This window comes from Littorina saxatilis, linkage group LG17 (assembly GCF_037325665.1).
Source record: "Littorina saxatilis isolate snail1 linkage group LG17, US_GU_Lsax_2.0, whole genome shotgun sequence".
Lineage (NCBI taxonomy): Eukaryota > Metazoa > Mollusca > Gastropoda > Littorinimorpha > Littorinidae > Littorina > Littorina saxatilis.
Window position 1 is genome coordinate 37968699 of NC_090261.1, and position 17500 is coordinate 37986198.

Consider the following 17500-nt stretch of genomic DNA (forward strand, 5'->3'; position numbering starts at 1 on the left):
TCATTCTATCCCTGACAGGATGCCTTTGTTTTCCTTCTCAGTCTGGAGAGGAAATCGAATGTTTACATATTTAGATCTTTTCGTAATGTGTTATGGATATAAGCAGATTCGCGATCGTCGATAATGATTTTTCATGGTGTTGTGTAATTTTTAAATTACCGTGAAAGGAATTTGTTTGTTCGTTTATGGGCTGAAACTCCCACGGCTTTTACGTGTATGACCCTTTTTACCCCGCCATTCAGGTAGCCATACGCCGCTTTCGGAGGAAGCATGCTGGGTATTTTCGTGTTTCTATAACCCACCGAACTCTGACATGGATTACAGGATCTTTTTCGTGCGCACTCGGTCTTGTGCTTGCGTGTACACACGGGGGTGTTCGGACACCGAGGAGAGTCTGCACACAAAGTTGACTGAGAAATAAATCTCTCGCCGAACGTGGGGACGAACTCACGCTGACAGCGGCCAACTGGATACAAATCCAGCGCGCTACCGACTGAGCTACATCCCCGCCCACAAAGGAATTGATATGTAAGACAGTTTCAAGCTCGCGGATGTATTTACTGTGCAAACAACTCTAAAGTGTCACGTGATAATGTTTAAACAAAGAGATACATTGGCTTCGGCGCGCGCCGGAGCAGATGATTTTTTTGTAACTAGTTGAGAGTGATGCAACCATATATCACGGTCTCCTTCCGACAGCAGTCTCAAAATTTCGACTTGTTTTGACCTTAGAACGATGTCTTTATCATAACTGTGAAGAACAGAACGGAGATCACTGTCGAAGTCGGCCAATCTGAAATCATTTTCGTCTCGCAAACACTGATCTCAAATTTAGATCAGTGCTCGCGAAAAACATATGGGAGATAACTCTGTACTCTTGTTTTGATAGATTCGCGCAATAATTCAGCATGCTGTCAGAGAGAAACTGGCGATAGCAGTGGACCGATGATTATCAGAATGGGACACGAACTCATGTAAGCAAAGCCTTATTTTACGTGTTCAAAACAATAATAATAATGAAAATAATAATGAGAGCTTATATAGCGCGAACCACAGTGAACTGTGCTCTCCGCGCTTTACATATCAACTATGAATAAAAACCATACTATTTAAACATCAAATACATCTACATTCTAACAAAAATAACGTAACAATAAACTTACAGCAACACATTCTCCCCTTTGGACAATACCATGCAATAGATTCTTTCTTTCTTTATTAATTTTGGTGTTTAACGTCGTTTTCAACCGTTCAAGGTTATATCGTGACGGGATGCAATAGATGCACAACTCACAATAAATCATGTACAATGAAAAATATTAACTTAAAACAAACACACACACACACACACACACACACACACACACACACACACACACACACACACACACACACACACACACACACACATTGTGTGCCACTGTGACACAACACACATGATGTGCAGCCATATCTTTGAACAGGATAGCTAGAGAGTTGTCTATTATTCCAGATAGAGTTTGAACACGTGGGTTTTCAAAGTGGTTTTAAAGGCGGGGATTGAGTCCATGTGGCGAATGTTATGAATACAACCTTATTTCACAAATCTCCTTGTTGGTGGACAAAAACAACAGTGGGATCCACAGAGGGGGCAAAAAGGGAACCCTCTTCTTCTTCTTCTTCTTCTTCTTCTTCTTCTTTGTTCATGGGCTTAGACTCCCACGTTCACTCATGTTTTTAGCACGAGTGGATTGTTACGTGTATGACCGTTTTTACCCCGCCATTCAGGCAGCATACGCCGATTTCGGGGGAGGCATGCTGGGTATTTTCGTGTTCAAGTCTATAACCCACCAAACTCTGACATGGATTACAGGATCTTTTCCGTGCGCACTTGGTCTTGTGCTTGCGTGTACACACGAAGGGGATTAAGTCACTAGCAGGTCTGCACATAAGTTGACCTGGGAGATCGGAAAAAAGGGAACCAAAAAGAAAGACTATGACGAAAGCGCGAGGGAAAGAAAAAACCCATCTATTCCATAGGATGAAAAGTTACTGTTTGGTGAGAAATGTTTGGTTTCTATAGCATTAAATGGACTTATTGTTCGATTATGATTTGGATTTTAAAACAAAAAATACAAGGAGCGAAATATATGCTTCCTAATAACTAAGAGAAACATACCACTTGTAAAAACCAACAACAAAAGTTTAAAAAAAAGCACCGTTGGTCACAGGGTACAGAGAATGTGTAGCTATTCTTGTATCATTTTATACTCGAACAAAATTGGTGACTTCCCAACGTATCACTCTAAACCATATTTCATCTTGCCAGCGTACAGGTCCTACTATGTATAAATGTATACTATGTATATATTAAAAACAAAAACAAAACACAGACGAAGACGTCAACAACAACGAAACAGAATAATTTTAGACACCATATAAATCTGTACATTTTGTTCCGCTCCATTTAGTATATACTTTGAAAGACAGACAGACAAACAGACAGACAGGCAGAGAGACAGACAGAGAGACAGGCAGACAGAACGAAAGATAGATAGAAAGAAAGACAGAAAAGGGGCAAATAAACAACTAATACAACAAAAACAAGGACGACAATAAAACTAGAAATACAAGTATCTTGACAAACGGCAACAAATTCGTCAGCAAGCATTTTATTTGAGCAACGAGAGTGAAAAAGTAATATCCATTTATTCGTGCCAGGTCAATGAAATGAAATGTCGAAACCAGAACTGTATCATTAATTCATGACGGTAATGCTCTCGGGAATACTATCACTTAGGTAGAAAGATTTGGATCAAAACAACAAAAAGTTCACCAGCACAGACATATCAAAGGGTGGAATGGGGAGGGGTGAGTTGGGTGTGGGAGGCGGGCAGAGACAGAGAAAGACAGAGACAGAGAGAGTAATACAGTCAGACATACAGACAGACGGGGGGAAAGACAGAGAGAGAGAGAGAGAGAGAGAGAGAGAGAGAGAGAGAGAGAGAGAGAGAGAGAGAGAGAGGGGGGGGGGAAGAGAGGGGGAGACAGGGAGATAAAGAGGGAAGGAAAGAGAGAGAGGGAGAGAGAGAGAAGAGAGAGAGGGAGGGAGAGAGAGGGAGATAGGGAGGGTGTGAGAGAGAGGGAGAGAAATAGAGAGAGAGAGTAAAGATACAGACATACAGATATAGGCCTACAGACATATAGAGACAGACTGAGACAGACAGTCAGACAGACATTGTGACAGACAGAAAGTGACAAACAGAGACATACCGAGATAGGGACAAGAAGACAGAGAATCAGGGAGACAGAGAGAGAAACAGATAATTGCAGACAAACATACACACAAACAGAGATACAGACTAAAACAGACGGACGGACAACGACAACAAAGCATCGCACAAGTCATACAGTAAGACAAATACATTGGTGCTGGAGAGAGAGGGGGGGGGTACAGATAAATAGAGAGAGATAGATAGAGAGAGAGAGAGAGAGAGAGAGAGAGAGAGAGAGAGAGAGAGAGAGAGAGAGAGAGAGAGAGAGGGAGGGGGGATAGAGAGAATGTGAAACGGAATTTAATCTGAAGATCGTGCACGGAATACTCAAAACTCCATCAAACAAAATGCAAATAAAAATCAATCTTCTTACGATTACACCTTGTAACGAACACGAAAACGTCTGGTAACTTTTGCCTCTTAAAGTGCAAAAACATGCATGTTAGTCCACGAAATATCTTTAAAATCAGGGTCACACATAAGTTGACAGCACCTATATTGGCTTTGTACTGTGCAAAATTACCGTCCGCAGGATTTCCAAGCAAAGCAAACACTCAAACAATGCTGACAAGCGTAAAAATCGATTTTCTCGTTCGTTGCTAAAACGTGCCAGGAAAACCATTGCTATTACTTTTTCCCTGAAATATACAATTCACATCCGGTTATATACTTTTGGGCAGGATGAATTATGAATAGATTCTGATAAAGAGTGTAAGAACTTCTCGTGCGCGCGTACACACAAGAACACATACATGCACAAGCACAAACACACAATCACACGTACGTACGTACTCACGTACATACGCACACACACACACAGTGACAAAAACACACACACACACACACACACACACACACACACACACACACACACGCACACATACGCGCGCGCGCATATATACAAACAAACACACCACTACACGCGTGCGCGCCTGTGTACATGCGCGGTTTTTACATTTAGTCAAGTTTTGACTAAATGTTTTAACGTTGACCGGGAATCGAGATGAGGGTCTGGTGTATGTAAACTTGTATGTATCAGTGTGTGTGTGTATGTGTACAGCGATTCAGAGCAATTAAAGTACTGGACCGATCTTCATCAAATTTCACATGAGAGTTCCTGGGTATAATATCCCCACCCAGTTTTTATTTTTATTTTGTATAAATGTCTTTGATGACGTCATATCCGGCTTTTTGTCAAAGTTGAGGCGGCACTGTCACGCTCTCATTTTTGAACAAAACTGGTTGACATTTTGGTCAAGTAACCTTTGACGAAGCCCGAACTTTGGTATTGCATTTCAGCATGGAGGCTTAAAAACTAATTAATGAGTTTGCTCATTAAAGATGTCACTAAAATCAAATTTGCATCGTGTTCTTCATCAAATTCTGAATCTAAAAATATAATACATATGTCATGTTTACTCTTAAAATGTGATCACAATTAACGAAAATAGATTAATTAGAACTACAATTGAAATTTAAGAAATCAACCAAAAATGATTTCATCTTATTCTTTATGATTTCCTGATTCCAAAAACATATAGATATGATATATTGTATTCAAAACAAGCTCAGAAAATTAAAAATAATACAGAAAAGCGCGCTTTCCTGCTCAGCGCAATACGCTACCGCGCTATTCTGGCGAGTGAATTTCACTGCGTTTTGCACGTGAAAAATGAGCCATTTCCTTCTCGCGGGGAGTGACGAAACTGTATTGTCTTGGTGTAAAAATGCAGTGCGTTAATTTTCATTCCGTGAGTTCGACAGCTTGACTAAATCATAGATATCCCTTGAATACACATCTATGACTAAATGTAGTAATTTCGCCTGACGCGACTTGTTCGTCTTTTCCTCACCTTTTTCCAATTATGATTTTTTTTGTTTAACTTCATCCACTTTTCTTTGGTTTTGTGCATATAATTCGTTACTCTCCCTGGTATGTCTCTTTTCGTCTCGTCTCGTCTCGGTTAAAGTTGAAGATTACGTACCTTGAAATGCTTCTCATCATCGGACAGTCTTCTCAGCTCCTTGGCCAGGTGGAACCCCGTGAGGAAAGGGTCTTCGCTGGACAGGGAGATGTAGGCCTCGCTCGCCAGGCCTCGGTACGCGTTCAACCGGAAGTTGGCCATGCGCAGCTGGTCAAACTTCGTCCGGTTCCGACACTCCATGCAGCCACAGCTGAACTTGTGCGGCTGAAAAGAGCGAGCGAATTTGATTTAACTACGGGAGACGTGACACTAATATTGTGGAATAAAACAATTAGTGTGGAAAAGTTTAAAACTGCCGTCATCTTAGTCGATAACTTTTGAGAAGCAATGCGAAACGACTAATATATCCAAAACCAGAAGTGGATTAAAAACGTTATTGGATATCATAAAAAAATCGGTTATTTCAGTTTCACCCCACAGCATCATATGCCTCCTATTACATGTACTCAAACGCAATACCCTCAACACCGAAACCACAGGAGCTTGTATCCAACCGCTGGTCGGTCATTATTTACTCCTGCATGCTCACCCTTACTACTACACACATGCCAAATTTCCTTGTATTGATGAGGACAATAAAACTTCTTGTATCTTGTATCTTGTATCTTGTACTATTCACTAGTAAATAGTAGTAGTAAGGGTAAGCATGCAGGAGTAAATAATAAGCATGTAGGAGTAAATAATAAGCATGCAGGAGTAAATAATGATCGACCGGCGGTTGGATACAAGCTCCTGTGACCAAAACCAATTCCTAAACCCGTCCGGGGCGTCCCCCTAGGGGTGATTGTTAACAGTTTAAACTCGGAGATCAAGATTGTAAGTAACAAATGTGACAAAAAAAGGAGCTTTTTAGAACCTTTTAAATGTTGTACTGTGATAGACCTAAACAAAACTAGCTTTAAACATCCACATCACCCTGTAAACTGAGAAAGGAAACACATTTTGAATCGGTCCCACAGATTGAAGGGACGCCGAAAACAAACAGTCAACCAACCAACCCAAACCCGTTGTGCACTTCCTACATTTTGAATGGTCTCCCCTCGCTGCAGCAGGAGCTGAACAATAGCGTAGTTGTTTTTCTGCGCCGCCAGGTTGAGCGGGGTCATGTCTGTGGAAAACTGAGACTCCACTTCCGTTTTGAAGAAGCCGTCTGTGTCGCCGAGACGCTTCCGCTTCCGGCAGATCTCGATGAAGCACGGATGCTTGAGCATGAGCTCGGCTATGGAGGTATGATCCTCGCTGATGGCTTGAAGAACTGCTTGCTGGATGTTCTGGCTGTTGCAGTGCTCCAGCAGCATTTCTATCAGCTTAGCGGGGACGAAAATATGAGCAGGAGTTACATTGGAGTGTGGATAAGGGGTGAATAATAAACGGACCAAAAAATACTGTACTCACGCGTGAATGATGAATACGAAACAAATCTAGAACAGCAACGATTTTCTTCAGGTGAATGTTTTCTGTTCTTATTCATTAAATATTTTCATTGAAATTGCGGCCAAAAAAAGTTCGGTACACTTCCTCACCCCAAAAATCTTGTAAGAAGATTTCGCTTTCCTCTGAGATTTCAACCAACATTTGTTTATGAAAACCTTTACTCTGATTGCCGATAAAAATGGCCGCTAAAATTATTAATTGAAAGTAACACTAAAACTTTTCTGCCGAAATTCTCACCATCAACTTTCGGTCGAAGATGACTTATCATGGGGAAGGGGGGCTGAAAATAGGGGGAGGAGGCGGGACTTGAATATCATCCAATCCAGGGAAACAAATCAAAGCAACCAAAAGGCAAAGAACATGATATTTACCTCTCTGTTTTCGTTCCTCACAGCCAAACGCAGGGCAGTTCTCCCGAGGTTATCAATGACGTCAACGTTCAACATGGGGTCTTCCGCCATCAGTCGTCTGGCAGTCGCAATGTCACTGAATTCCACCGCGTGCAAGAACGCTAACTCTTCCGGAGTTCGTGCAGAGTTAGGGGCCGCGGACTGATCCACGGAAAACAACATGGTTGCCGGATGTTGGTTTTGTTCGTTTAATTCTAGTTCACATCTGTCGTATCTTGAGTTGCAGAGGTCCTTCTGATGGCGATCAAATCAGAAATGTTTCCTCCAACAAAGAAGTCTTGAAATTTGGTGTCTTATCTGAAAAAAGTGTACTTGCATTAGCAAATAGTTTGTTCTAATATTGCTACGAGATGGCTGATACTTGTCTCGGGCCAATTGAATTTTGGAATTCTGTTGTCATAGCTAGCAGCAATAAAAAGCAACTTTAGGAATAACAGGGACACAGTTTTCAGGAAACGAACTACAGCACCAAAGTGACTCCGTTTGTAAACAGCACACAAAATAAAATAACTTCAACATGCCACACACACACACACACACACACACACACACACACACACACACACACACACACACACACACACACACACACACACACACACACACACACACACACACACACATGAACGTAATCTCATACACTGAAGGTAATCCACACACCAGAATCATACTCTGACAATAAAAATGCGAACTTTATATAATCCTCGGTCGTCTCAGAAAAGATGAGGCAGGAATGACTAAACATGTTCTACTCTGTCGTGACTTAAACGAATGACCATTAGCGGAATGAAACATGTTCAGCTTTTTATCACCGCTTGAGAATAATAGCGAATGCTGCTTATTCATTGGGAGACTGGATTTTTTTTGCCCCCCGTTTCCATGACTTCCAGTACGGTGCGTTATTTTGAGCTCAAAAAAGCTACTTTGCCAAACGATGGTTTAGAAAAGGCGTGCTAGAGGGTGGAGGGGGGAGCAGGAGAGAAAAGCTGTGTATACAAAAACAATCTTTTGGCAATTGGGGAAGGGGGGCGGGGGGGGGGGGGGGGGAGATCGGCGGAAAATAAAAGCTGTGTGAACAAAAGCAATCTTTAAGCGTATCACCAATTAATGCCTCTAAAAGGTTCAATGGCCTTTGGGGACGCAAAGAATCATTAGTTTATTTTCGCAATCTGGAACATGGAAAACATGAAACAACATCAACAAAAGAAAAGGACAACACACACACTAATTGTTATATCTCTTACTTTTTCTATCTCTCCCCCTCTATTTCTGCCTCTCTCTCTCTCTCTCTCTCTCTCTCTCTCTCTCTCTCTCTCTCTCTCTCTCTCTCTCTCTCTCTCTCTCTCTCTCTCTCTCTCTCTCTCCCCTACCCCCACCCCCACCCACAACCCCTACCTACCCCATTCCAACATACTCGGAATTGACCGAAGATTCCATCGGTCGTGTTTTGTGAATTTTCATGTAAAATCTCTTCGTCCAACCAGACTCCTTTTAGTCTCATTAAAGCTAATCAATATAGGAACAACAGTATCATAATCACAATTAATTACCCATAGCAACTGGCGGGGAACATGTTTGACTTTCAATCGCATGGAGCGTCTAATTTGGGATGAAAAAATAAAGCAAAAGCTAAAAAACATAACGGAAAAATAAAAAATAAAAATCCTCTGAACCGTTGATTAAGGAAACAACTCGGAAGTAAAGCAGACGCGCATGAACTACAGTGACGCACGTGAGTATAGCAATTAAGGGCCTACAACAGAGAATAACCAGTAATTACATGTTGGTTTGAAGCTGTACATCCCAAAATAATTCAAGACAAATGGTGTACAAATATTTCGAAATATTGACAATAGTGGGGCCCCCAGTTGAAACGATTGTTCAAATTTGTATACCAACATATAATTTGGTGTGCTGTTAGAAGACATCTAAAGAATGTAAATTCCAGGGGGGGGCAAGCAATTTTTGTCCTCTGGTAAATTTGGTTGCTAGGCAACGGAGTGCCTAGTCGCGAACAATGTCAAACACACAGTTTGGGCGTTTTAACACATATAAACTATAATATAAGACTGAATAAACATAATAAATCCATATTATTGGGTTGTTGTTGTCTTTTTAATGCCTTTAAGTGAAAAAATAAATAAATGGTTGAAAAATGAGCCAAACATCATATTTTGGAACCTTCGGGTTAGGCTATATTTGTAGGTGCTCCCAAATAGAGACAAAAGAAGGTAAATAATAAGCTTGAATTGACCAGGGAACACACCAAAGCTTTGGTGATATACAGGTGAGCCCAGGGACCTAAATAATGTGTATATCTAACACGTTACTTAACAGTGTGTGTTCAGACTGAAGCAGTGAAGACATTGCAAGCGGCGTAAATAAACACATGGACTGGAGCCTGTGCATCTTTTGCCAGAAGGACACAACAGAAAAGCTGATAAATCCCACCGAAGAAAGCTACAGCACAGCAGAGAGACATTTAAAAGTTTTTAAGCAGTTGGAGCGTTTCAGTCATCACTGAAAATAGACAAATTCAATGATGGGTCAGGGATTGCGTCTTCGTTAGCCAAACATGGAGCTAGGTGGCACAAGAACTGCCGTGCTAACTACAACCAAAGAATGTTGGACAGAGCTGAAAAGAGACGGCATGCATGATGAATCTGAAAAAGATGAAGGCGAGACAGGAAAGAGATCACGCAGAGAGAGTGGGCAAGTTTCTCCACAAGAAAGAGACCTGTATGTTTAACTGTGGCAAAACTGGAAATCTTTCTGGAGGTTCTACATACCAGCTTGAGTCACATATTCGGGAAGCTGCTTTGAAGATTGACCCTCAAGTTGACAACAAGTCACGTCTCACGATGTTGGGACTGGCTCACATGGCCAGACGAGGGTTTTGCACTTCACGGGTAAGCCATGATAAGATAATTCGGCCAGATTGAGCCGGTTGAAACTAGCTGAAAGGCTGCTGCAAAGGTCAAAGCCACTGTCAGACCCAATTCACCTTAACAGAGTAGCCCTTTTCAGAAATCAGAACAAGTCTACTCAGATGACCAAGAATCTGAAGCTGAAGACAGCCAAGACCAACTGTGGTTTGTTTGCAAGATTGTATGTTGGATGTCAGGCTAGAGGAGAAGACCTTGATGAATTTTTTCAGCACGAAAACCAGTCATTCCCTCCATCAATCTCAGATTCTGGAGAATTACGCCACGGCAACAAAAGCGATCTCCTGCACTGTTTTGAGAAAACTCATGACCCAGTACTCACTGAACCACAAGTATCAGCTGTTCTCATTGATGGTGCTGCGCTGGTGCACATTCTGAAGCCACGCCAAGCACAAACATTCCAAGAGTACAGTGATTCTGTCTTTTTAGCATATGTCCTGATGAGCCTGTCTAACGCTGATCGCGTTGACATTGTTTGGGACTGTTACCGTGACAACAGTCTGAAGTCATCAGTGAGGAAGAAACGAGGCTCTGGCATGAGGAGAAGAGTGAAAGGAGACGTTGCTCTGCCACGCAACTGGCCAGAATTCCTACGAAACAGTCAAAACAAAGAAGAGCTCTTTCATCCTGTCTGAAAATCTGAAGCTCGTCAAGGAAGACGGGAAAGTGGTCATTGCAACACAAGGTGTGGACTTTGTTAGTTCTAGTGACATTAGTGAGGACCAAAGAGCCAGGCTGTCCCCTTGTTCACACGTAGAGGCTGACACCAGACTGGTTGTACACTGTTCTGACCTGGCCAGAATGAATCACACTGACGTCATGATCAGGAATTTAGACACTGATGTAGTGGTGCTTGCAACAGCTCACTACCATTCCCTCCAGCTGGGAAACCTGTGGGTTGCATTTGTGCTGGATCCCACTATCGTCTTCTGCCTATTCACGACTACGCCCAGAGAAATCAGCAGCACCTCTGATGTTTCATTCTCTGACTGGCTGCGACACTATGTCATCTTTCTTTGGTGTCAGTAAGAAGAGATGCTGGAAAGTGTGGATGTCTGATCCAGAATTCACAGCTGTTCCTTTGGGTGCTTGCATCACCGGACAAGTTCAGCCAGATTGAGCGCTTTGTCTCGTTGATGTTCGACAAGACCAGTGTTTCCGACAAGGTGAACCATGCCAGAAAACACCTGTTCACGAAGAAAGGGCGCATGCTGGAAAACACCCCACCCACTCAAGCTGCTCTTCTTGAACACACGCAAAGATCATCTGGAAGGAAGCTCTCATTCCGCAGCCAGAGATTCCAGATCCTGCAAGCTGGGGCTGGGAAGAAGTTGATGGAACTTATTCGCCTGTTTGGACATCACTTCCAGATGCATCTAAGATCTGCTCTGAACTAGTAAAATGCAGCTGCAAGAAAGGTTGTAGAGGTCCGTATAGCTGTGCCACAGCGGGTGTCCCCTGCACTGCTCTTTGCTTCTGTGATGGCAAATGCCAGCGTGACTGAAAGACTGAATTCATGAACCGGTTATGTGAGTAAATCGCTATGGATATAGAAGAAACTATGTTTACAGGTTTCTTTTTCAAACTCTGGCATTATGCATGAAATGCATTTCTTTGTTAACAAATAGTAGAAATACAGCTTCGCGTACAGTATTAATTTTGTAAATAGGAGGGCCTCTACAACCTTGTTGAGAATTTATCTGTAGACAATTGACCGGACAGTATGTTTTACATCAGTATGTAGTGTCGTAGTGTCATCTGTCTTTGCTTTAAAATAAAGCAGAATCATGAACCCATTCCAAAAAGATAGCAACTAGCAAGAATATATTTGTCATTTGCATAATTTTAATAGTCAATGTGCAAGCTTGCGATTGTTACTAGACGGTACCGTTCTTGAAAAGAAAACCGATTCATTTGTATATAATTATAAAACGTCAATAGCCAGTGCAGGGGCGGATCACATCATGGGGGTTTCCAAATTTCTTAAAGGGACAATTCGACGACGCGAAGCGTTTAGTTGTGGGCGCGAAAATGGAGCAATCTTGTGCAATCTGAGCCAAGAAACTTCCCCTAATACACCTTCAAAAAGTAAATTTAAGAAGACAAATTAGATTACCAATAAAAGGAAAATTGACCGATCTGGTGCAACCTGAGCCAGCAAATTACCCAACTACCTTCCGAAACCGTCATTTAGAAGACAAAGGCCAGCTCCTAGGGGGGCCCGGGGGCATGCCCCCCCGGAAAATGTTGATAAAAATCAAGGAAAATGGAGGAATCTGGTGCAATTTGAGCCTTCAGTTTCTCTTTATTTTTAAATGTATTTTTTTTAATACTTTTTTTATTTTTTTATTTTTAGGCTGCGGGGGGGGGGGGGGGGTGTCCGGAAACCCCGGAAACCCCCCCTGGATCCGCCCCTGCAGTGTGTTTATTGTCCTGATGTTGGAAACATGGTACAGGCAAACATAAATGTTAATTCAAAGGTAAACTAAACTCTTAGTTACAAAGAACTGGTGTTTTGAATGTTCACCTTCTGCAAAAGTGCGTTTTGAGGGTATGCTTACTAAACAGGTCATATTTTCGTTCATAGACCATTTAGAAGTTGCCCCTCCCTGGCATTTGGATCCTGAGAGATGTCTTTTTAACTGTATAAAGTATCATGTTGGTATACCAATCCGAACAATTCAGCCCCTATTCTGCAGCTAGTCCTAGCACTACAAGAAGAAAAGAAAGAAAACAATGTGTGCAAAATGAGAGAGAGAGAGTGTGTGTGTGTGTGTGTGTGTGTGTGTGTGTGTGTGCGTGCGTGCGTGTGTGTTGGTGGGTGTGTGTGTGTGTGGGTGTGTATGAGTGCGTGCAAGCGTGCGTATGTGTGCGTGTGATTGTGCGTTCGTTCGTTCGTTCGTTTATGTGTGCGTGCGTACGTGTGTCTGTCTGTCTGTCTGTCTGTCTGTCTCTCTGTCTAGATGTTGTATGCAACCAACTTCGCTTAATGTTGCCCAATTCAAACAGTCCACAACAACAGACTTACATACTCCAACCCGATTTTGATTTCGGACACTTACGTGTGCCGTGCAACCAGAATGCAAAATGCTGCTTCGTTCTTTTGAGCAAAATGCTGTCCTATCGGTCGCTGTTCCATCGATCCATGAATATCAGCTGGGAACCATGCAACTTGTTTGAGCGATAGGGGAAATGGTGGCAACTCAAACTTCATGCATGTTTTAGTAGCCGCCACACTTGAAATCGACCCACTGATACTGCGCTTGAATAATTCTGAAAGGAACGTCCTTTCTCGTGTTATACAAGCGATCATATTCACCACAGCAGAATCTCTTCAGGCTTTTACACGGGATATCAAAAATCAACTGTCAAAATAAAAAAAATCCCTAATGGAAGTAGGAATTAAGAAAAGATCCTGTAATCCATGTCAGAGTTCGGTGGGTTATAGAAACACGAAAATACCCAGCATGCTTCCTCCGAAAGCGGCGTATGGCTGCCTAAATGGCGGGGTAAAAACGGTCATACACGTAAAATTCCACTCGTGCAAAAACACGAGTGTATGTGGGAGTTTCAGCCCACGAACGCAGAAGAAGAAGAAGAAGAAGAAGGAATTACTGTTAGAGGGAATGTAAAGGTACAGTCTTTCCCGTGTAAATGATTCGGGTCCCCATCTCAGATCTGGCCAGGTGTTTACATGGGATAGGGCCATTCCTCTACTCGATATAAGACTTCATATAATAATAATAATACTCGGACACATTCCCAAAAATCAGCATCCTGTCTGATTTCTGTCCAACTAGAGTACGATTTTGAATGAACTAATTTTCTTAAAAAGCCACTAAATGTGAAGAACTGTCCCTTGGATATATACCCAAAATCAACAGTCTGACTGCTACGTTGAGCAGAGTGGGCATCTATTCTTCAATACTGTTTGTCACCTATGTCAATCTACGAAATCCGTTTCTCAGAAAAATGTTGGTATGTGTCCAGATAGAGCAGTGACCTAATCTCGTGTAAAAAGCCTGGCATGCAGATCGGAGATGGTGACCAAAATCGTTTACACGGGAAAGACTACATGTGCCTTTAAATTGCCTCAAACAGTTGTTCTTACTTATATTAAAGCTTGTTTTGAAGCTAAAAGTGAAATCGAATTCTTCTTCTTCTTCTTCTTCTTCTTCTTCTTCTTCTTCTTCTTCTTCTTCTTCTTCTTCTTCTTCTTCTTCTTCGTTCATGGGCTGAAACTCCCACGTTCACTCATGTTTTTGCACGATTGGTTTTTTACGTGTATGACCGTTTTTACCACGCCATTCAGGCAGCCATACGCCGCTTTCGGGGGAGAATTTTAATTCGAATGGCAAGCTTTACGCAAGGGTGTTCTTCGGCAAACACTGACGCAACACACAGGAGGAAAGATAACCGATTTCTACCACTGATTTGGATTTCAGCACAGACTGTTGTTTCCGCGTTACCTAGGCAACCAGAAGTTCCATTCCCATTGTTATCTGGGACATGATTGTGTATCTCGATCTGCGCCTATGCGTGTGTGCGCGTGAGTGAGAGTGTGTGCATCATGTCGGTCAAACGACATTGCACGTGGAGCAAGTCTCACGCGCGATCGATCGGGAACAGAGCGAGCGTTTGTATTTGAGGGCGATCAAACAAGGGTATAGTTGTGTCCTCAGGTGTATATAATTGAGCTTGCATTGAAATAAAGACATCCAATGGAAACACTGTCAATACGAAAAAAAGCTTTCATTACAATGCAAAGCCTTCTTCTTCTTCTTCCTTCTTTCTTCTTTCTTCTTTCTCTTCTTCTTCTTCTTCTTCTTCTTCTTCTTCTTCTTCTTCTTCTTCTTCTTCTTCTTCTTCTTTGTGTGTGTGTGTGTGTGTGTGTGTGTGTGTGTGTGTGTGGGGGTGTGTGCCCGGTGTGTGTGTGTGTGTGTGTGTGTGTGTGTGTGTGTGTGTGTGTGTGAATAGATCGGAGATCAAAATAAACCGAAAATATCAGGAACTATAGCCTGAAACAAAACGATTTTATCTTTCTTATGAAAAATTTCATGAAGAATGTGAGTAAAGGCAAATCATGCAGTTCCGTACCAACAGAACGCAACATCAGGGTTTTTTTAAAGTGTTTTTAAAAAAAAAAATATTTTCTTTGTATCTTATTTATTTGTTTATTTGTTTACTCATCATTCATTTTATTAATCAATTTATTTATTTACTTCTGTATTTATTTGTATTTATTTGTTCGTGTTTTTGTTGTCTGTTTGTTTGTTTGTTTGTTTGTTTGTTTGTTTGTCTCCGTTTCAATACCATCATGAATTTGCTTCATAATAATAAAGTGTTCTAATTTCAGCAGATGTGAGTGTTGGCACCACACGTTTGCATGGAGCTTGTCCTGCAAGATGGCTGATCAGCACAACAGATGATATTTTTCACAAGCTACGTCACTTGCCAAGGACGCTGCTTTGCCACAACTGCTCAATATGTCTGTCTGTCTCAGCGGTTTGTCTGTCCATCTGCTACAGAAGCTACACCATACGCCAAAAGGTTGATCAGATTTGACATTTTTCGTCATTTGTTGGGTGGTTGTTGTTTTTTAAACCAGTTGAGGTTTTTCGTGGTGTTCTTTCTTGTTTCTCAAAAAGCATGTACATGTGAGTGTGTGTGTGTGTGTGTGTGTGTGTGTGCGTGCGTGTTTGTGTGTGTGTGTGTGCGCGCGCGCGCGCGTGTGTGTGTGTGTGTGTGTGTGTGTGTGTGTGTGTGTGTGGGTGTGTGTGTGTGTGTGTGTGTGAGGTGTTTTTTTAAGAGAGACATATACCATTTTCATTTTTAAACCTTTTTAAAATTTTATTTTTTAGAGCTTATAAGCATCCATGATATTCCTGATTAAGATTTTTACCAATCATTGGCCATTTATTCGTCTGAAGCACCAATGCGTGTAACCTTCTTATACGTTACAGGGCCGGACTAGGCTAAGAAGGAGGGGTGGTCCAGGAGGATGTTCCCCCTGGCGGGGTCAAGGGGCAGAGCCCCTTGTGGGGGTCAGGGGGCTTCGCCCCCTGAAGCTGATGGGTAGGTCATATTCTGAGATAGGAAAATGGTCGCTCCTTGCATGAATCGTCATACAATAAACAATAATAAAAAATGTTTTAAATAAGTGAGGTACATGTTTAGGCTAGGGGGGGGGGTTACGTAACCCCCATAACCCCCCCGGTAGTCCGGCCCTGCGTTATCTAATATTTGATACAAGTTGTGTGTGTGAGATATTATTGCAAGTAGGCCTACATGCCCGCAGGTCTCTTTGTCAATGGAACCGAACCTATTCCCAGACTTTCAAGCGGCTTCAGATATTAAAACATGTTTTTAAGGATACAAGAGTATCATTACCTTTATGCCTTTATTATTTTCCTCCTTCAGCCGTTTAAATAAAAGGTTAAGCAATCTATATTAGCTGTGTTTAGTCCACATATCTTTTTTTCTTCTTTTTCTTGTCCTTCTTCTTTATTTGCATGTTTGTTTGGGTTAAGGAACACAAATTTGCCTGAAAAGGTTTAGTCTTTAACATTCGACATTGGAAAAGTTTCTCTTGGAAAAGGTATGAAAGTTGACAACTGGCCCCTGCTCAAAGCAAAAGAATTGACAAAATATTTCATTTCACCTCAGTCAGTACCCACATGTGTACATGTATTTCCGGTCTGAGTAAAGACTACGCGACCACACGCGACCACACGCGACCACTCGCGACCGTGCGCGACCTCCAACTGAAGCATGTACAGGAAATATTGCTTTTGTTCTAGTATCTTTACAGTATTTTCTCACGTTGTACGAAATTTTAAGTCATAAAAGTCAAAATTAAGGGATGCATTTTCGAAGAGCTATCAAGCGAAGTGAAGCATCGGAAATCTGCGTCCGATCATGTTCGCATTGGTTTTATACCCGCACCCGCGACCTCTAACTAAAGCATGTACATGCAATATTTTGTCATATATATCTAGTATCGCACAACATTATCTGACTTTGTACAAACTTTTAGATTAAAGAAAGAAGAAATAAGGGAGTTATGTTGCATTTTCGAAGAGCTATAATGCAAAAACAAAGCCTCGGATGTTTGCCTTCGAAAATGCATCATAACTCCCTTATCTTTGATTTCTATAACTTAAAAGTTGGTTCAAAGTGAGACAGTGTTGTGAAGATACTAAATATATATATATTTTTTTTTTACATGTACATGCTTTGGTTTGGCGTGCGAAAACAATGCGAACAGGGTCGGACGCAGAATTCCGATGCTTTCACTTTCGCTCGATAGCTCTTCGAAAATGCTTCATAACTCCCATATTTTTACATTTAGTCAAGTTTTGACTAAAAATGTTTTAACATAGAGGGGGGAATCGAGACGAGGGTCGTGGTGTATGTGTGTCTGTCTGTCTGTGTGTGTGTGTAGAGCGATTCAGACTAAACTACTGGGCCGA

General features: G+C 41.8%; 1 protein-coding gene across 4 annotated transcripts in view; it reads right to left on the reverse strand.

Moving 5' to 3' along the window:
* LOC138952029 (short transient receptor potential channel 7-like) overlaps positions 1 to 17500 on the reverse strand; it is a 69886-nt gene that overhangs the window by 50083 nt on the left and 2303 nt on the right. For all 4 annotated transcript variants that reach the window (XM_070323607.1, XM_070323605.1, XM_070323606.1 and 1 more), the window contains exons 2-4: positions 7045 to 7380; positions 6262 to 6546; positions 5240 to 5443 (exon numbers count right to left, since the gene is read on the reverse strand). In XM_070323607.1, coding sequence (XP_070179708.1) covers positions 5240 to 5443; positions 6262 to 6546; positions 7045 to 7245 — 690 coding nt within the window. In that variant the 5' untranslated portion in view covers positions 7246 to 7380. The remainder of the gene's footprint in view (positions 1 to 5239; positions 5444 to 6261; positions 6547 to 7044; positions 7381 to 17500) is intronic.